Here is a 21,783-nt window from a genome sequence, read left to right as displayed (position 1 = left end):
GGAGAAGATCTTTATATGCCATACATCAGACAAGAGGCTAATAACCAAAATATATAAAGAGCTTGCCAAACTCAACAACAAGAAAACAAATAACCCCATCCAAAAATGGGCAGAGGACATGGACAGAATAGTCACGACAGAAGAGATCCAAAAGGCTGAGAAACACATGAAAAAATGCTCTAAGTCTTTGATTGTCAGAGAAATGCAAATAAAGACAGCAAGAAAATACCACTTCACTCCTGTGAGAATGTCATACATCAGAAAAGGTAACAGCAGCAAATGTTGGAGAGGGTGTGGGGTCAAAGGAACCCTCCTGCACTGCTGGTGGGAATGTCAATTGGTCCAACCTCTGTGGAGAACAGTCTGGAGAACTCTCAGGAGGCTAGAAATGGACCTACCCCATGATCCTATAATTCCTCTCCTGGGGATATAGCCTAAGGAACCCAACACACCCATCCAAAAAGATCTGTGTACTCATATGTTCTTAGCAGCACAATTTGTAATAGCCAAAACCTGGAAGTAACCTAGGTGTCCAACAACAGATGAGTGGCTGAGCAGGCTGTGGTCTATATACACAATGGAATAGTACTCAGCTATAAAAGATGGTGACGTAGGGAGTCAGGCAGTGGTGCCACGGGTTAAGTGCACATGGAGTAAAGCACAAGTACTGACTTAAGAATCCGGGTTGGAGCCCCTGGCTCCCCACCTGCAGGGGAGTCACTTCACAAGTGGTGAATTAGGCCTGCAGGTGTGTATCTTTCTCTCCCCCTCCTCTCTCCATTTCTCTCTGTCCTATTCAACAACAATGACATCAATAACAACAACAATAATAACCACAACAATGTTAAACAACAAGGGCAACAAAAGGGAAAATAAATAAATAAATATTAAAAATAATTTAAAATTTGGTGACTTCATCGTTTTCAGCCAATCTTGAATGGATCTTGAAAATTCATGTTAAGTGAAATAAGTCAGAAGCAGAAGGATGAATATGGGATGATCTCACTCTCAGGCAGAAGTTGAAAAACAAGATCAGAAGAGAAAACACATTAGAACCTGAACTGGAATTGGTGTATTGCACCAAAGTAAAAGACACTGGGGTGGGTGGGTGGGTAGAACACAGATCCAAGAAGAAAGACAGAGGACCTAGTGGGAGTTGTACTGTTATATGGAAAACTGGGAAATGTTATGCATGTACAAACTATTGTATTTACTGTTGAATGTAAAACATTAATTCCCCAATAAAGAAATTTTAATAAATAAATAAATAAATAAAACTTACTTGATCCAAAATCCGAGCTGTAGTAGCTTAATAATGGCCCCAAAGAGATCAGGATTAATCCCTAGAACCTTTAAATGTTATTTTGTATGGCATAGATTTGCAACTGAGATTAAGTATTTTAAGATGAAGGGATTACCCTGGATCATCTAAACAAATCCTAAATGCAATCACATGTGTCCTTATAAGAGGATAGCAGGGGAAGATTGTACTAAAACCGGATATTTATGACAAAGGTATCCAGAGTCTAGAGTAATCCCAGAAGGGAGGTCATGAACCCTCCTTTCAGTTTTCTGTACCATGTGTTTTATTTCCTTCTGAGTGCTAACCAGAAATATCTACCATTCATAGAAACATTGTTTAGATATTTGTTACAGGAGTACCCCACTTCTGAGTACTAATATATATATTGGGCTTTTTTCTCTGCTATAATAAGTTACCCCAAACTTTATGATGTAAAATAATACAACTCAGTTCTCTCACAGTTCTGACAGCCAGAATCCCAAATCAATCTCACTGCACCAAACCAAAGTACAGAAAATCTACTTCTTTTTTTTAAATTATTTTTTTAGATATTTATTTATTTATCCCCTTTGTTGCTCTTGTTGTTTTTATTATTGTAGTTACTATTGTTGTTGCTATTGATGTCATCATTGTTGAATTGGATAGAGAGAAATGGAGAGAGGAGGGGAATACAGAGAGGGGGAGAGAAAGATGGGCACCTGCAGACCTGCTTCACCGCCTGTGAAACGGCTTCCCTGCAGGTAGGGAGCCAGGGGTTCGAACCGGGATCCTTATGCCGGTCCTTGCACTTTGTGCCACCTGCGCTTAACCCACTGTGCTACCGCCTGACTCCCAGAAAATCCACTTTTTGTCTCCTCACCTAAGTTCTGGTACTGCCCACTTTCCTGGGCATGTGACTATATCACTCCAAATTTTGCATCTATGGACATATTTCTTTTTCTTCTGTCTATAGTCTTAGTCCTCTCCTAAAACATTTAAGAACTAACAAGATGGTTATGAACTATAAGATCTGGAGAAATATAAACTACATAATAATAGTTTTTGTTTTTTCCTCATGAAGATCTGGATAAAGTTGAATTTCTGATTTGAAGTTCTCTTTTACCTAAGGGACATCTGTAATTTCTTGGATATAAATTTGGTACTCAACATTCACTTCAATCTTTTCAAAATATTTTATTTATTGAGGTAGAATCAGAGCCTCACTCCAGCACATGTGATGCTGGAAATTGAAATGAGAACATCATGCTTGTAAATCTAGTGCTCTAGCCATTAAGCCACCTGCAAGAGATCTCACTTCAATTATGATACCAACTCCCAGAGTTAGCACCAACTTTACAGTTGAAGGACATAACCTGAGAGAGAGAGAGAGAGACATCCCCATGAGACTGCCTCCAGTTTGGGAACTAGATGTCATTGTCAAAGGTAGGGAAGCAGGTACATGTACTTCTGACTGACCAGTTATAAGGAGACACTTCTCACAATCCCCTTCTCATTTCAAAAATTCATTAGAAGATTTTACAGAACTCGGTCAAGTACTTTACTTACATTTACCAGTTTATTATACAGGAACAGTAAAATGGAAATGAATAGTAGTCCTCCCTTAGATATGTCACCTTGGCATGTTAATTATTTCATGCTGAAATTAATAAAGACTGCAGTTTTACAACATTTGCCAATTCCATAACTACCTAGAAGTTAAATTAGGGTTCGGCCCAGAAATGGGGTTATCATCAGAACTAACCTTATCTAAATACAGGGTAAAACCTAGGAAAAGTTAACATGTGATTTTTTTTAGAATTTATTATTATTTGTTTGTTATTTTTAATTTTTTATTTTACTTATTATTAGATGGAGACAGAGAGCAAATGAGAGGGAGAGGTAAAGAGAGAGAAAGAGACAGAGAGACACCTGCAGCCCTTCACCACTCATGAAGCAGGGGGGACCAGGGGCTTGAACCCAGGTTCTTGTGCACTGTAATGTGTGCACTTAACCAGGTGCACCACCACCTGGCCCCGAAAGTTAGCATATGTAGAGTCATTTTTAGAATGGTATGGGAGAGCCATTTCAGTGGCTATCTTCTTTACAATGGGTCACAAATCTTTGAACTGGATATTAAGACTGTGGGAGAACTATAATGATTATCAATGGGGATGGGGATGGGTACACAGACCTTTGGTGATGGGAGTGGTGAGACAGAAAAAAGACTACACTGTAAACCATTAACCACTCAGTAAAATAAAATAAAATAAAGTTGAGCTTGTAAATATAATTAAATAGACAACATGATAAATATGCTATACTGCTAGAGTGAAATGCAGATATATAATCGTGTGTAGCATTTACTTGTTTATTTATTTTGATACAATGTGAAGGAGGACAGCAAGAGAGAAAGTGATGGATAAAGAGATAGAAATCAAGAGAGACACCTGGAACATTGCTTCACCACTCATGAAGCATCCCTGCTGCAGGTAGTGGGGGAAAAAAAGAAGGGAGGACTAAATAAATTGTATTGTGAACAAAAGGGGTCAGATCACCATAGGAGGTTGGGGGAGATCTTTGAATTGGGCCAGAAGTAATTGCTTTAAGAAATCTTCAGGGAATCGGGCAGTAGTACAGCGGGTTAAGCGCACATGTCGCAAAGTGCAAGGATCCGAATAAGGATCCCAGTTCCCCACCTGCAGGGGAGTCGCTTCACAAGCAGTGAAGCAGGTCTGTAGGTGTCTATCTTTCTCTCTTCCTCTCTGTCTTCCCCTCCCCTCTCCATTTCTCTGTGTCCTATCCAACAATGACAACAATAATAACTATAAAACAAGGGCAACAAAAGGGAATAAATATATATATATTTTTTTTTTTTAGAAAAAGAAACATTAAAAAAAATAAAGAAATCATCATGGGGCTGGGTGGTAGCACACCTGGTTGAGAGCACATGTTACAGTGTGCAAGGACACAGGTTCAAGTCCCTGATCCCCACCTGCGGAAGAAAGCTTCACAAGCAGTTAAACAGTGTTGCAGGTATCTTTCTGTCTCTCTCCCTCAGTGTCTCCCCCTCCCATCTTGATTTCTCTCTGTCTCTATCTTATAAATAAATAAAATTTTTAGGAAGAAAAAGAAATTATCAAGTAAGCTGGAGAGATAGCATAATGAATTTGTAAAAGATTTTCATGGATTAATCGCTGAGGTCTCAAGTTCAATCACCTATATCACCATAGCCGAAAGCTGAGCAGTGCTCCACAGAAAGAAAGAAAGAAAGAAACCCTCAATTTTACTCATAAGTATAGTATAGAGAATTAAAGTTAATTTATTAACTTGCAAAAACACAAGGAAAAATAGTAGTTGATCTGTTTCTAAGATTTTGGTGAGAACTATGATGGTTAAATTTGGGGGGTGGGGTGGGGAGGGGGAAGGAACACACAGAACTTTGTGGTAGCTGCAGTATGTACACATACTTCTGTCATTATATATAGTCAAAGCTGTAGACAGAGAGACAGAGAGAGTGAAGGTGACCACAGTACCAAAGTTTCCTTGAATGCAATAGGTGCCATGTTCAAACCTGGATCATGCACACGGCAAAGTAGCACAATATTCAAGTGAGCCATTTTGTCAGTCCATTCTAGCACTCGTGTAAGCCCATTGTGAAATCACTATTAAAAATTAAATAAATAATAACTAGAGAAGACACCATCAAGTAGTGATGAAGTAGGTGCTTCAGCTGGTATGACCTTGGATGTTCATATATGATGCCTTAGTTTCATCCTCTAACACTGAATATGTTGGAGTGATGCTCTGGCCTTCTCTTTCTCACACACAAAATAAATAAACTATAATTATATATTTTAGCTATAGCACTACAGGTGGGGAATGGAAGCTTGAACCTGGGTCCTTGCACATCATAACTTATGAGCTCTACCAGATGTGCCACCACCTGGTACCAACTTCCTTTTTTTTTTAAGGGTAAACTTAATCCCATAGATATATTTTCCCAATGTCTTACAGCCTTATTGGGTGATGATGATGGTTTTCATGCTAAATATGTGAGAAATTTATTCTTTCCTTAGGAATAACAAGGCCCCGAGGTATAGAGTAGAAATTTTTCAAGTGGGAACATCTAGTAATGCAATCTTGCTAACTCACTCTGGAGACCAAGCTAGGTATACAACAAAATCTTCCACAAACTTGCATAAAATGTCCAGGGAGGCAAGGAACTGGTTTTGAATAGTTCTAAACTTCTGTGGTTATATTTGAACACAGAGTTCTTTCTCCCATGCCCACCCCTGAACATTAAGACAGGAGTAATAGATGAGAATAGTTCATGAGGTACAAATCCTTCCTCTCTCACCTTCCCATCCTAATTGTGAAAAAGCAGTTCTTCCTGGAGTAGATTAGAGAAGGAGAAAATCTTGATGTTAGTGACAGATCTTCAAAATACTGTGGCAGGGCCAAATAACTCAATGAAAACTCAAGGTCACAGTCAATCTAGATCAGATACAAATCCTAAGCTTTATCATGTTTGGGAAAGAAGATTAGTTTCATATGAAGTAAAATTAAGTGCAGAAGGAAAGTGAGCTCTCTAGAATTTACCTCCATCACCAAATATACTTATTATGGGGAACTGACTCTTAAGTAAGAGAAAAGTGATTAGAAATAAGCCCGAGCTCTTAGATTAGGTCTACACTACTATGAGGCTTTGCCCAAGTCACTTCCACTTTTTTTCCTGTCCTCCTCCTTTTTATTGAAAATGCAAGTAAGTAATGGCATTCCTACTTACATAACTGACTGTGAAAGCTCAATTAAATGATTGATTTGAAGGTTTGTGAAGTATAAGTTTCCTATAAACTTTACAGCCAACAATATTTATACCCTTTTCCCATATTAGGGAGCTACTCTCTTCCCTGATCCAGCTTTCTGGTCCTTTTTTACAGCCATGACATCATCTCCCCAGACAATAACTTGGATCCACCTTCATATCAGATTTCAGGCTCAAGGGAAAAAAGAAAAAGGAAAAAAAAAAAAAAACTAATATAGCCATAGGCCCTTTGGAATATAACTAAAATATGCCTACTGGATATCTACAAAATGGACGACCCCCCCCCCCCAACTCTTCATCTGCACTATTCATGATTGGTCAACAATTTGTTTGGCTTTGTATGTTAACTCTTTTCAGCCAACAGGTTCCAGATGCTAGCATGCTGCCAACCAGACTTCCCTAGACAGACAACCCCACCAATATGTCCTGTAGCTCTGTTTCCCCAGAACCCCTCCCCACTAGGCAAAGAGAGAGGCAGACTGGGAGTACAGCTCGACCTGCCAATGCCCATGTTCAGAGAGGAAGCAATTATAGAAGCCAGACCTTCCACCTTCAGTATCCCACAATGACCTTGGGTCCATACTCCCATAGGGTTAAAGAATAGGAAAGCTATCAGGATAGGAGATGTAATATGGAGATCTGGTGGTGGGAATTGTGTGGAGTTGTACCCCTCTTATCCTATGGCTTTGTCAATGTTTCCTTTTTATAAATAAAAAAAATTAAAAAAGAAAAAAGTTTCCTATAAACATAATAATATTACTTTTTTTTAAAGACTTTCTTTTTTTTTTTTAATATTTATTTTATTTATTTCCTTTTGTTGCCCTTGTTGTTTTATTGTTGTAGTTATTATTGTTGTTGTCGTTGTTGGATAGGACAGAGAGAAATGGAGAGAGGAGGGGAAGACAGAGAGGAGGAGAGAAAGATAGACACCTGCAGACCTGCTTCACCGCCTGTGAAGCGACTCCCCTGCAGGTGGGGAGCCGGGAGTTCGAACCGGGATCCTTATGCTGGTCCTTGTGCTTTGCGCCACCTGCGCTTAACCCGCTGGGCTACAGCCCGACTCCCAATAATATTACTTTTAAATGACAGAGCTAGAAGTACATATTCTGGCATACACTTGCAATGCAGAATAGGGAAAAATCTTAGAGTTATGAAATAGGGATCTTAGGTGTCAAGGTACACATTATTCAGGAAAATATTCAAGTAAGACAAATAGTGGACAAAAAATATCAGATTTTGGTGTCAGAAGTTATGATTCATTCTGGAGGTAGAGAGGTAGACTGTTTCTCAGCAATAATTGAATTACCTTCCTTTATAACCCAATATACTATCATTTAGGACATTGAACTGAGTCAGTTTGATGTGTTTTCTGGTCTCTGTACTGGTGATCCTAAAGCCTAGGTTTTAGTAAAAATTGTTGGGGACTGTCGCTGAGGTGAAGGGCCTCTTTCTTCCCTGTGAGTGGACAACTACAAGGAAATCTCTGGACTGCTGACACTACTTATCAACTAGGCAGTCTCATGAGTTTACATCTTAAGTAGTTTTGTAACCCCCTGTGAACTATATTTTATGTATGCTTAAAGTGTTGTACTGTAGACTACTCTAAATAAAGTCACATACATATGTTCTCTTGGAAAACATACTAAACAGATAACTTTGGGTAAAACTTTTTTTAAAAAAATCTAAGCATCATTCTTTTTATCTGTTGAATTAACAATGGATGTTCGCTTTGGATCAGGATCTGTGCTAAGAGTTTAAATGAATTACTTCTTTTATTTTTTTAAATTAGCCCTGTGAAGTGCATGATTATTTTTTTCAGCTCTACAAATGAGAACCAGAAACACAGAAGATAATTTACCCAAGTCCACACAGCTTGGGAAGTATAAAGAAATTGAAGTACATTATAGTTGAAACTTGATACTTTAATCCCTTTAAACTGTAATAGACAGGAGGAGGACAAGAGAGTTAGCATCTGTGGTCAGGGAGGTGCCATAAAGCAGGAAATTTGTGTGGCTACCTGAGGAGCCTTGGGAGCTTTGTAGAGGTAAATATCATTATTTTGAACTCCTCCCCATATATTAAGAGACCTCTGAGAAAAGATCAGAAATCTGAGGTAACAAAAAAACTTCTGTTTTTCAAGATAATTCATCAATGCCCAGATTCCTCCAGTAGCAAGAATTAAGTCCTTCTCAGATTTTAGTTTCAGGAAGATCAAGGCAGCTTTTGTATAAACCTGATACATGCAGAGCTGGCGGTGGGGACTGGTTGTTAGATTTAGCTAACACTACCTTAACAATCATCTAGCAAGTTTTATCAGTTGTTTTGTTGCAGCCTTAGGAAGACTGCCAACTTTCCAGTCTGTTTTTGATAGCCAAGGCCTAATGTATGCATAATTTTGCCACTCCCAGCTACTTTTTCAGAAAGACACACAACACCAGAGGTCCGCCCACCCAATACAGCATTCTCATATACTGATGACTTGAGCCTACATAGTAAGTTATTCCTCCGACCTGCTATTCCTCCTCTTTGAGAGAGAAAAATGGGAATGTTTGGGAACCAAAAAGTATTAGTAGGGCAAGGGAGATATAGTAAAAATCGAAAGAGTTATGTGATCTGAAGAGAAACCAGAGTATAACAAAGGAGATATAGTATAACGGTTATATTTTCATGCTTGAGGCAGCAAAGGTCCCACATCATTATAAGCCAAAGCTAAGCTTAAATTTAAGCCTAAAGTTAAATATTAATACAATAAGAGCATCATTGCACAGTCTAAAGCTAATTAAATATCACACCATATCCAAATATTTCATTAACCCTTTGAGGTCCAAAATATGAGTGATTAATTTTTTTTTCTTTTTGATAGAGACAGAGTTGAAAAGGACCACAATACTAAAGTTTCCTTCAATGTGGTTGGGTTGCACACATGGCAAAGCAGCACACTATTCATGTAAGTTATCCCTCTAAACCTAACTTTTTAATAATATTTTATAATATGCCAGCAGCCTAAACATCTACTAACTCATTTTTTAAGTAATTACAAGTATTGAGAATTTTACAAAAACCTTAATTATCTTAAGTTAACTGAGGTTCTTTTCCACATTTTCCCCTCATAGAGTTTAAGCATAAGTGGGTCTTCTATTATAATGACCTTATCTTTCAAATCCACTTTTTTCCAAATAAAATCCCTATATAAACAGGACTAATTTATGTGACAATGTTAGATATCAAAACACCTTTATTAAATAATAAATAAGGGAGAGATATGAGAGATCTGTAGCACAAGTCATAACTGTGAAATTTCTTTTGAAACTTCTTTCCGGCTGCATTTGTTGTCTTTTCAGCCTTGATCTATCTCTTGAGTACTTCCTTTTGTTATACCTTCTGAATTCCTGAACTCCAGTCTGCCAGCAGTTCTTCCAGAGTAGTTCTTTTCTTTTCTTTCTTGATAATTTGTGAACAGTAGAAGACAGCTAGATTATCATCAATGGTTCCAACCTGGAAAGACTTGGGGAAGCCATCCTTATCATTTTTCTTGTGAAATCTTTTTAGGTCCATGCTAGCTCATATCTTCAATGCTTTTAAATATTTTTTCAGTTCATCTGCCAGTTCTGGAACTTCCATACCAAATCAGTTATCACCTCCTTTTTCTTTTAATTTTTTCTTCTTTTTTTTTCTGAAGTTGACACTTTAATTCACAATATTGTGAGATATAGCAGTTTTCTTCTTCTTCTTCTTCTCCTCCTCCTCCTCCTTTTCCTCCTTCTCCTCCATTTCCTCCTTCTCCTTCTCCTCCTCCTCTCCCTCTCCTTCTTCTCCTCCCCTTCTCCTTGTCCTCCTCCTCTCCTTCTCCTTCTTCAAAATTAGGTATAATGGTACCTTTCCACAAAAGTTCATTTTTCTTCTCCTTGATTTGTATTAGAGTTCTTTTATTAAAGTATAGTATGTCTGCATTGAAATTAATGTATAAATTACCCAATAGCTTGATACTCAGACCTGGGTCTAGGCTGCTGCTTGTCAATTTTAAAAGTTTAGATATTGTGCAACTTATTGGGTTATCTCCATCACTAAATTCACCATCTCTTTGGCATTGTCTGGTGGTTCTTCATTTTCACCCTCTCTATTCTCTTTTTCTTCCTCAATGCCAATCTCACTTGCCTTGTCTACCTTATCCAAATAAAAATTGTTATCAACAGTCAATTCAGGATATTTCTTCATTTTCTGGAAGCAACATAATGGACCCCTTTGTGAGCCCCTATAAGACCTTGCCCTCAGTGTGGATCAACAATGGTAGGGACTGTTGCATTCTCCAAAGGAAGGTTGAGCAACGTACTCTACCATGCAAGAAAGATGGCTCATGAAATTAGTGCAGCCTGGTATGTTCCTAGCCATGACCACAGAATGCAAGTGCATACCTACAGGGATGCAGAGGTTCCACAGGCACCTATGCTGAATGTAGGCCCCACATCAAATCAATGGGGTTTACAGAAATATCTGAATGTGCTAAGTCAGCATCAGAAATAGCTTTCTCTTATAATTATTGGCTTGGAGCTATTAAGGACTTAGCAACAACAATTTCAGTTCTCGTAGTTATTATTGTGGTAGTCACAATTCTGGAAATGCCTGAACAATGTAATTCTACTTCAAAGATGGTTTCTTCAATACTAAACTCACTTATGCAGTTTTTTTTCCCTCACCCTTTCCTAACACTATACACTACATACAACTAAGATTTTTCCTTCTGTTTACTCTTAAAATGGTAACCTAGAGCTCAGACACAGAACAACATGCTAAAATTGCTTCAGAGATTTCTCCACCAATGGCGTGGCCTTTTTGTGCTCTTTAAAGAGCCTTTATTCTACTCTTCCCCTTTGCAGTTTGAGACATTCTAGAGGGTGGGCTTTGTTTCCTAGTGGTTTGAGTCTGTGATTCAAGAATACTTTGGTAATCAGATTGAGATTCCTTCACATCTTTTTGAATCTACATGATTTCTTTTAATAGTAAAATTCTTCTGCCCAGAGCCTTTGGCCAACATAAATTGGATTTTCGTTGGAAGCCCCTTGGTGATGTGATAACCACCACTTTCCTTTCTTGAGCAGTTGTTTGTTTGGTTTTTAATTATCTTTATTTATTGGATAGAGACAGCCAGAAATCAAGAGGGAAGGGGGTGATAGAGAGGGAGAGAGACGGAGAGACACCTGCAGCACTGCTTCACTACTTGAAAAGCTTTCCCCCTGCAGGTGGGGACTGGGAGCTTGAACCCAGGTCCTTGAGCATTGTAATATATGCGCTCAACCAGGTGCGCCACCACCCAGCCCCTGTTTGTTTTTGTTTTTGTTTTTGTTTTCACCTCCAAAAAGTTAATACTTTGATGAAGAATATATACATTTTCTCAAGAATACAAAAAATAGAGTACTAATCACATTATATCAGTGGGAAGAGGGAAGGGGAGTTTAAACTGGGAATCAAAATGTATGAATAATAAATAATACAAGACTAGGGAGTTAAAAGGACAAATAATGATAAAATTAGGAGAATGATTAACACCAACCTTAGCATTTGAAATCCAAAAGTTAAAGGTGTATTGTACACCAAGGACAGAAAGTCTTGGTCAGTTCTCCATAATAATAATGGAGATGAAATATGTTATTTATGTGAGAAGCTCAGCAATTGATACAGCTCCAGTTCTGCACCATGTATCAAGTTCTTCCAAATTATAGCCAAAGCTATCGAGCAGTTATTGAGAACTGTTGCTAAGTGGGTGGGAGTTCTTTAGCCCATTGATAAGTCAAACATTTTCTTCTTAGAAGGAATAATATCTCATTTTCGTTATTTTTCTTGACCCCTGGGGCTGCCAGGGGATTGAGTGGATTATTGCAATTTCCTGTAAATGGGTAAGTATTTCAAAATAAAAAGTTTTCCAGAGGTTTTATACTTTCAAAAAAAAAAAATCAAATTGAGGATGTCAGATTATGCTCCAGGAAGTTGGCAAACCATCTGTAGTTCCTGCTCCCCCACTTAATGTGTAACAACTTCCTATACCAGAACAACTGGTACCAGCATTCCTTTTAACCTTGGCCAATCTGATAAATGCAAAATGCAAAATGCAAAATTTTTCTTGTTTGTATCTCTTTGGGTTTTGCTGAGTGAGAACATTTTATGCTACTGTAGATGCCATTTGGCTTACTGTCTAGTGCTTATTTTTCTGTCGGGTTGTTTTTTGTTGTTTTTTTCCTGACTGACTTCTAAACACCTGGAAACATTTGTATACTGAATGTATTAATGTACTTTATTTACATACAATTGTGAATAATTTACCCCACTCAGCATCAGTTTCTTCTTGCAATGAATCTTTGGTGGTCCATCCTTTGCTATTTTTAAACTTAGATGGTGAAAACAATGGTGCTGGATACAACATTTGGAATGTCTATGTCATCCCTTTTATATTGACTTTATTGCAATGTCTGCAAGGCTGCATCTGCACCCAGACACTTATATATAATCAGTGAAAACACTTAATAGTTTTCAAGACCCCTGAAGAAATTTATGTCACTTTACCATAATTCTGATAGAATTTATGAATTCTCATCATATCTGAGTGTTGAGTGTTCTTGGGGGTGTGTGTAGGTGAGGATGTGGTTTGAATTCTAGTCTTCTGGCCCCACTCATGCCCTAAATAGCCTTGCTTTCCTCTGATTGGCCTGCACAGTCTTGAGCTAGTCCCTGCCAAGGTATCAAAAGGCTATCAAAGTGCCCAAGACCTCAACTTCTCGGACTAGTGATCTTTAAATACTAAACATGACTGTGTATTTAAAGGCCTCTTATCTTTTTCCTCTTCTCATAGCTAGCTTCGTAAGGGCAAGTCCAAAGCCTGAGAAGATGAAGGTGAGTGACTCAGAGAATGGGCAGGGTTAAAATATGGTTAATCGTTAAGCCAGTTCCTAGATCATTCCCTCCAGTCCTTCTTGCAGACCTAATAACCTCTTTATGGATTCCCTCACATCTTTATTTGTTTGTTTCTTCTCCTGGAGTGTTCTCTTATAAATGGGAATTCCTTGGTTTGAATATAGGTGGCATAAAAAGAATTTCTTTTCTCCTCTCCTTCTCCAAGTGAAGATCACCTTGATAGCCCATTAATCACCTCAGCATCTGTGCCAGTGCTGGTCTAAGGCATGAGACAATGGTGGGCATCAGAGTCAGAAGGAAATAGAGTTAGAAGGAGAGGGTGAACTGAGGTGTTTCAGATGAGAAACTCAAGGAGGAGGACACTAATGTGGAAGCTGTTAGGTTAGATAAAGTTGAAGAGAACACATCACATTACAAAAAATAAGCAGGCATCTCAAATAGGATGAAAAAGAAATTGGGAGCTTAGAATTCTAATTTCAGATCTATTCCTAGTTCACAGTTCAATCACTCTATTGATAAAATTGTGTATGGAAGCAGGATGGGGAATCATGAAGTCAGAGATCAGTAAGCTCTCATTCACACTGTGAGTTAACATTTTTTTGCCTTGAATATGTCACTCCATCTTTTCAACCTCTGCTTTCTCATTATAAACTTGTGGGTAATAGTATCTACATTAGGAGAGAGTAAAAGCACAGCTGACCTTGAACAACTTTGGTTTGAATTGTGCTTTTTTCTTTATGTATGAATGTTTCTGTTTGAGATTCCATATTCACAGATTCATGCATGTATTTGGTTGAACTGAAGCATGTGGATGGAACCCACCCACAAAGTGCTTACTGACTGTAATGGACTTGAATATCTGCTGATTGTGATACCTACTCAGGCTTCTGAAGTAGCTATGAATCTCATGAATAAAGATATTTCTTGGGTGGAGGTAGATAATATCATGGTAATGCAATGAGACTCTTAGGCCTGAGGCTCCAAAGTCCCAGGCTCAACCTCCCTCACCACCATAAACCAGAGCTGAGCAGTGCTCTGGTAAAACAACTAAATTTAAAAAAAAATTAAAATATATAAATAAATAGCTATACTTTAAAAAAAAATCTTAATCTGAACTAAATCTTAGTGAAAAGGAGTCTTCAAGTTCAGAGCCTCTCTAAATCCTGCATCCTGGTAGCAAACATAATTTTTCTGTAATTTTGATTGCTGTAGCTGGGAAGCTGGAGCGGGTGGGAGAAGAAAAGGCAAGTTTAAGAAACTGGAATCTTGTGGTCCGGGAGGTGGTGCAGTGGTAAAGCATTGAGCTCTCAAGCATGAGGTCCCGAGTTCAATCCCCTGCAGCACATGTACCAGAGTGATGTCTGGTTCTTTCTCTCCTCCTTTCTCATTAATAAATAAAAATAAATTTAAAATGAAAGAAAATGGAATCTTGAAGATAAATATAATTTCATGTAGTACTCTCTTTATACACATATCAGCTTATATATGTATATGCTTTTAGGAAAATTAGTATTATTATCCTACATATAGAAAGTACCTTTCTTCTCAACAGTGAACACTGAATAGCCACAATCTGCTGTGCCAATGTCAAAATCTGTGGGTTTATAAATTTAGAAAAAGTTTCGTTTGGCTTTGTATTACTTTCTTCTGCTTTGGGCAGGGGCAGAGGATGCTGTACTAAAATTCTTCTTAATCCATTGTATTTCCAGAAGGTCTACTTTAATCCTAGATTAAATCTGAATCTCGCTTGTTAAAATTATGTGTGTTTCATCAATAACAACAACAATAATAACTATAACAATAAAACAACAAGGGCAACAAAAGGGAATAAATAAATATTTCAAAAAATATACAAATAAATCTAAAGGGACTCAGGCAGTAGCGCAGCAGGTTAAGCACAGGCGGTGCAAAGTGCAAGGACCAGCATAAGGATACTGGTTGGAGCACAAGTGGTGAAGCAGGTCTGTAAGTGTCTCTCTTTCTCTCCCCCTGTCTGTTTTACCCTTCTCTCTCCATTTCTCTCTGTCCTATCCAACAACAACATCAATAACAACAACAATAATAACTATAACAATAAAACAAGGGCAACAAAAGGGAATAAATAAATAAATATTTCAAAAAATAATACAAATAAATAAACCTAACACATAATATATAAAACATCACTATGAAAAAATTATGTATGTCTATCTCTTCTTTCCCTGATCAATTTTGTCTCTTTTTCTCACTGGATGATTGGGCATGTATTTTTTTTATAAATATTTATTTAGTTAGTTCCTTTTTGTTGCCCTTGTTGTTTTTATCATTGTAATTATTAGTGTTGTTGATGTTGTCATTTTTGGATAGGACAGAGAGAAATAGAGAGAGGAGGGGAAGACAGAGAGGGGGGGAGAAAGATAGACACCTGCAGACCTGCTTCACTGCCTGTGAAGTGACTCCCCTACAGGTGGGAAGCCGGGGGCTGGAACCAGGATCATTAGGCCGGTCCTTGAGCTTTGCACCATGTGTGCTTAACCTGCTGCGCTACCGCCCGACTCCCATAATTGTTTTTTTTTTTTTTGTACTCCGAAGAATCCATTGGTAATTTTTAGCAATTTCATTACTCTATGGAAAAAGATTAGGATTGCTGAAGAGCACTGCTGACACAATACATCCAGATATTTCATGGACATTTCATGGGATGAATAGAGACAGAGGACAGATAAGACAAGATGTGCCTTATAAAGAAAAATTAAAATTTCAAGTACAACTTATTTGTTACATATGCAAACATGTTCATAGTTTATAAGAAACATGGTAGAGTGAGTTGATGATGAAGGCAGTTATTAGACATTTAGAACTTAGTGGAATGAGGGTGGAGATAAAATAAATTGAATGCTGTCAGTTGTCAGTGAGCTACTTGCACATGGACCATGAGTGCTCCATCTCCTTTCATGGAAATTGCAAAAGTTGAAAGTTTCATGGTATTGCCTTGTAAGACCATCATATAGTAAGAGAGTGACATGAGAGAGAAAACTATTTGAAACATGACTAACATTAGATTCTGAAAATTCCTTGAGGATCTGATAGAAATCCCAAGTAAATGAAACAAAAACAAGAACTTCCAAGGTCTACACAGAAATTCAACAATAGAGCTAGATTCTGATTCCCAGATCGGAGATCTTTCCATTCCACTGTGCTGGTAATGGAATAAAAGTTGTTGAAATGTCTAGTTACAGCAGTATGTCTAGTTACAGCAGTAACTAGATAATCCTGAAACATAGACACAATAAAAAAAAAAAACTTCCATTCACAGACAAGATGCTTTCTGTCAGGTAGCCTCATTTACATGAATACATGAAGGGCAGTATGTTTTTCTCTCTTACTTTCAACTCTCTTACTTCCAACTTTCCTCTGCTCTTTTGCATTCAGCCAAGCATTGCCTGGCATCTTGCCTCTCTGCCAGGATAATAGAAAGAACAAGTTGACTATTATTCAAAAAAGACACTATTTTTCAAGCTTTAAGACCTCAGTTTCAGTCTTGTCATTGATATCTTAGACAACTCTTGCTTTAATTACTAGGTCTCAGTTAATATATGCATTGTTATTTGGATATTTTAAAAGATCATAAAGATAGCAGGAATTGTTACTAATTTTTTAAGTGCAGCCTTTTTTTTTGTAATATTTATTTATTCCCTTTTGTTGCCCTTATTGTTATTGATGTCATCATTGTTAGATAGCACAGAGAGAAATGGAGAGAGGAGGGGAAGACAGAGGGGGAGAGAAACACCTGCAGACCTGCTTCACCGCTTGTGAAGTGACTCCCCTACAGGTGGGGAGCCGGGGGCTCTAACCGGGTTCCTTAAGCAGGTCCTTATGCTTCGAAAGATGTGCACTTAACCTGCTGCACTACCGCCAGACTTCCGTTACTAATTATTTTTCTCTTGCTCCTCTAGATGGATTGCTACAAAGATATTAAAGGTTCTATCTATGACTATGATGCCCTGACTCTCAATGGAAAGGAACGCATTCAGTTCAAGCAGTACGCCAGCAAGCATGTCCTTTTTGTCAATGTGGCTACCTACTGTGGTCTGACAACTCAATATCTTGGTAAGAGTTCACTTCCAAGTCTTGAGATTATATTTGCTAGCTGAGTATGTCCTGAGTCTCATCTGGGATTATATTCTAACTATGTACCTGAAAAATACTTATGGTCATGAGACTTTATTCTCTTATATTTAAAAGTAAAAAAAATCTGGTGAGCCTGTTTTGGGGAAACAGTTTTATTAGAGCACAACCATGCCTATTCATTCACATTATCTGTGACTGACTTTATGCTACAAGACAGAGTTAAGTAGTTGTAGGATTCATCATGACAGAGCATCAGATAGGTAAAATCTGAAATATTTACTGTTTGGATTTTTATTATTAGAAAGTACTTGCTGACCCTTTCTCAATACTTTGTCTATGTTTTGCTCCTAAGATTTCTGAGAGAATTTTTAGATAGCTGATAACTAGGATCCTTTTTGAAGAGTTAAATCTCCTTGGTAAATACAGAAGAAAAGATTGGTGATTTTGAGACTTTTCCAGGGTTTATAGGTAACTTACAAAGATAGAGAAAAGAAGGCAAGTGGTCTGGGTGGTGATGCAGTGGATAAAGCATTAGATTCTCACCCATGAGGTCCCAGGCTCGATCCCCAGCAGCACATGTACCAGAGTGATATCTGGTTCTTTCTCTCCTCCTATCTCTCTCATGAATAAATAAATTCTTTTTTAAAAAAAAGAAGGCAATGGGTTGCAAAACCAGAGTTGCATTTGATTAGAGTGAGTATTGCAGAGGAGGCAAATACCCCTCCTCCAATCTCAACTCATCATTTTACTGTTGTTTTCTTTCTTTCCGTATATTTTCCAGGGAAGAATTGTATCATACTCATCTTCCTGGACTTGAGGTTTTAAGGCCAGTGAATAGTGAGCATAATGGATTATAGCAGAAACAAATACACTTCTTAAATTTGACCAATAAGAGCTTATTTGTTTAATTATGTTGCATTTTGAAGAGAGAGAGAGAGAGACTAAGTGAATACCTTGTATCTACTTTCAACACTGCCACTAATTGGATTTTCCCATCTAGAAGTTTTTCCTTCTCTAGATCTCTGTTTTCTCCTCTGAAAAATGGACATTTCCTAGGAAGTCCATCTTTCTCTACATAAGTCAAGGTCTCTAGTTAGGCCACCATATTATCCCTTCTCTATCCACAGAACTGAATGCACTACAGGAGGAGTTGAAGCCATTAGGCCTAGTTGTGTTGGGCTTTCCCTGCAACCAGTTTGGAAATCAAGAACCAGGAGAGAACTCAGAGATCCTTCCAGGATTGAAGTAAGTGACTGAGCCCTATAGTAATGCCAATCTACCACTTCTCCAGACACCCATTCATACAGGTGAAGTCCTGGTGTGTGGGTGGGTGGTGTGAATTGGCTCAGTGGCATCTACAAATAAGTTTTAACTTTGGCTTCTTCTGATGTGAATCTGAAAATTCCTAGTATCTCTCTCCTCTCCTTGAGTATTAGATCTATATGAACTCTGGCAAACCAAGAACACAGAAATTGTGAAAATAGTACAAGGGACAAAAATAGGTTCTAGAACAGAGAAAAATTAAATGAATCATGGAGCCCAAAGGAAAACAATGAAACAAAAATATCTTGTGGTCCGGGAGGTGGCACAGTGATAAAGCTTTGGAATCTCAAGCATGAGGTCCTGATTTTTTTCCCCAGCAGCACATGTGCCAGAGTGATGTCTGGTTCGTTCTCTCTCCTTCTATCTTTCCCATAAATAAAAAAGAAAAAGAAAAAAGAAACAAAAATCTTATTCTCTGTCTACTATATCTCCGCCCCTTTCTGCCCTTTCCCCTGATCTCAAATTTCGGTGCCTGTCATAAATTCCTCTCTTGTTCTGTGGAGCTTCCTTGGAACATTATGATTCATTGCAGGTATGTTCGTCCAGGCAGAGGATATGTACCTAATTTCCAGCTTTTTGAGAAAGGGGATGTGAATGGTGAAAATGAACAAAAAGTCTTCACCTTCTTGAAGGTGAGTGAAGTAATGACATAGCCCCTTTTTGGCTGATATTCCCAGCACGGAGTTGCTATAGAAATGGGCCCAAGGACTCATTTATGCTATGGAATTGGACTCTTTGACAGATCTCCAGGTTAGATTAATGATGTGGTTTAATCTGTTACTATCTATGAAGCTCTGATTTTGTATTGGAAAGGATTGTATACAGAAGTTTTATTGAAATCACCTTCATTTGCTCATTAACATTCATTAATTTATTCATTCAAGATGCATTTATAAGGGAATATGATAAATAATAAGAATATAAGATGAGTAAGGCATACTCCCTGATTCTTGGTAAGTCTATAGTAGGAAGGAGACACAGATATCAGTAGATATAATGTTATTATAAATGATAATGTAAAAGCACCTTTTGTAAAACATTGACTTTTAGAGCTAAAGAATGTCAGCGCAGGGCAGGAGTAGATAGTATAATGGTTATGCAAAGAGATTCTCTTGCCTGACACTCCACAGTTCCAAGTTCAGTCCCTTGCATCCACCATAAGCCAGAGTTCTGGTTAGAGCAAAAAGGTCCCTGAGGATTACCAGAGTGAATTGTTTAAAAATACTGGACTAATGCTAAGACGGGCCCATCTTGAATTTTTATATATCTTTAATAGATAAAAGAATATAGTGCAGTGTAGGGAGTTGGGCGGTCGTGCAGTGGGTTAAGCACACTGTGGCACAAAGCACAAGAATGATCGTAAAGATCCCGGTTCGAGCCCCCAGCTCCCCACCTGCAGAGGAGTCCCTTCACAGGCAGTGAAGCAGGTGAAGCAGGTCTCTCCCCCTCTCTGTCTTCCCTCCTCTCTCTATTTCTCCCTACTGTACTATCTAACCATGGCATCAATAACTACAACAGTAAAACAAGGACAACAAAAGGGATTAAATAAATATAAAAAAAAAACTAAGGCAGTGTAATGAAAGTTGCATACATAACTGGTTTATAGGGCTGCCTTTTATTACATGATTCATACTTATGCATATCTGATTTATTCTTACAATAATATTTTCTTTTTTTACACTATTTTCTAAATTAAGTTGTATTTTTTACTTTTGTAAATATTTGGTAAAATCAAATGTTCCTAGACCTATGTTGTTTCTCAAAGATATTTTTGAATTTTTACTGATCTACAGAGGCTTAAAATTTGGGAGACCACATTCTAACATTAATCTAGACCATTCACTCTGCAAAAAGGGGAACTAAAAGCTAGATCAGTGGCATCTTACTAGATCAACTTTATCTAGTGATAAGATGATAGGGAGAAACAGAAAGAGGAAATAGGCTTTTGCTGTATTATCCACAGCATTCTTAGTGCTGACAAGAAGCATGATTGCAAGTCAGAATTTATTAAGAATCACAAGATAGCAAAATCAGTAGAAATAGAAGGGGATGGGTGAAATTTTCTTGAAACATCCAAGAGCAGAAATGATATTGTTCTTTCTCTTATTAATGTCTCTTGCTTTAGCATTCCTGTCCTCACCCCTCTCAGTTGCTGGGTTCACTTAAAAACATATCCTGGGAACCTGTAAAGGTTCATGACATCCGCTGGAATTTTGAGAAGTTCCTGGTGGGACCTGACGGTGTTCCTGTCATGCGTTGGTACCATCAAACTGCAGTCAATACAGTCAAATCAGATATTTTGACTTACATGAAGCAGTTCAAAACTAAATAAGAAGGCTGAGCTAATGGCAAGAGTCAGCCTACTTCTTACTTGAAGACCTCTTCAAAAAAGAATCTATCTCCTCACTACAGTGTGATCCTAAATGACTTCCACTCGATTAAATGACCTCTCTGCTATCAAAGTTTCCACTTTCTATCAAGCTGATTTATATTCAGAAAGTCACTGCTGTTTCTCCTTACAAGTGTATGTGGGTAAAAAACAAGAGTGGAAATCCTAAGATCTCCGCTATGTCTTTAACAATTCATATTCATCAAAGGAAAAAGCATTTTTCCATGAGAATGATTCAGTTGGCCACAATAACATAAAGAAGAATACCCCTAGACATTCTGATTCCCCTTCCTCTTAACAGTAAAGATGTGGAAATAGCAATGAAGTGGTAGCCATATCATCTGGGTTCCACATAACAGTTTTCTCCATTAAGAAAATACATATTGCCAGCTTCTAACTTTTCATATCAGTCTTCACCCCACCAGGATCCCTCACCCTTTAGCTAATCTGTCATTTTCCTTTAGAAGCCCTAAGCAGAGTGGGTACCCTAAACAGAGTGGCATTTCCATGTCTGTACTTTGGAACAAAAACTTTCTTTTTTTAATTTTTTTAATATTTATTTGTTTATTCCTTTTTGTTGTCCTTGTTGTTTTATTGTTGTAGTTATTATTGTTGTCCTTGTTGCTGAATAGGACAGAGAGAAATGGAGAGAGGAGGGGAGGAAAGAGAGGGGTAGAGAAAGATAAGACAACTGCAGACCTGCTTTACCATCTGTGAAGTAACTCCCCTGAAGGTGGGGAGCCAGGGGCTCCAGCCGGGATCCTTATGCTGGTCCTTGCACTTTGTGCCACCTGCACTTAATCCACTGCGCTACCACCAGACTCAACAATAACCACAGACAACAACAATAACCACAACAATAAAACAACAAGGGCAACCAAAGGGAATAAATATAAATATATAAAATAAATATAAATATATAAAATAAATATATTATATTATATTATATAT

The 21,783-nt window shown here is 37.9% G+C and overlaps 1 protein-coding gene across 1 annotated transcript; it reads left to right on the top strand.

The window, feature by feature from the left end:
• The first annotated feature begins 8,970 nt into the window (after window positions 1-8,970).
• On the top strand, window positions 8,971-20,870 carry GPX5 (glutathione peroxidase 5). The gene is made up of 5 exons (XM_060190882.1): window positions 8,971-9,054; window positions 16,946-17,099; window positions 18,248-18,365; window positions 18,976-19,075; window positions 20,569-20,870. The coding sequence occupies exons 1-5, from the start codon at window positions 9,031-9,033 to the stop codon at window positions 20,773-20,775; spliced, it is 603 nt and encodes a 200-aa protein (XP_060046865.1). The 5' UTR covers window positions 8,971-9,030; the 3' UTR covers window positions 20,776-20,870.
• Window positions 20,871-21,783: the final 913 nt, after the last annotated feature.

Source organism: Erinaceus europaeus, chromosome 4, assembly GCF_950295315.1.
Source record: "Erinaceus europaeus chromosome 4, mEriEur2.1, whole genome shotgun sequence".
Taxonomy (NCBI): Eukaryota; Metazoa; Chordata; class Mammalia; order Eulipotyphla; family Erinaceidae; genus Erinaceus; species Erinaceus europaeus.
This window is presented reverse-complemented; position numbering and strand designations above follow the sequence as displayed.

Excerpts from the sequence above, each read along its gene's own strand:
- GPX5 (XM_060190882.1), top strand. The coding sequence starts at position 9,031 with ATGGCAAAGCAGCACACTATTCAT. Across the intron at positions 9,055-16,945 it reads CAAAGCAGCACACTATTCAT|ATGGATTGCTACAAAGATAT; the intron begins GTAAGTTATCCC and ends TTGCTCCTCTAG. Across the intron at positions 18,366-18,975 it reads GAGATCCTTCCAGGATTGAA|GTATGTTCGTCCAGGCAGAG; the intron begins GTAAGTGACTGA and ends GATTCATTGCAG.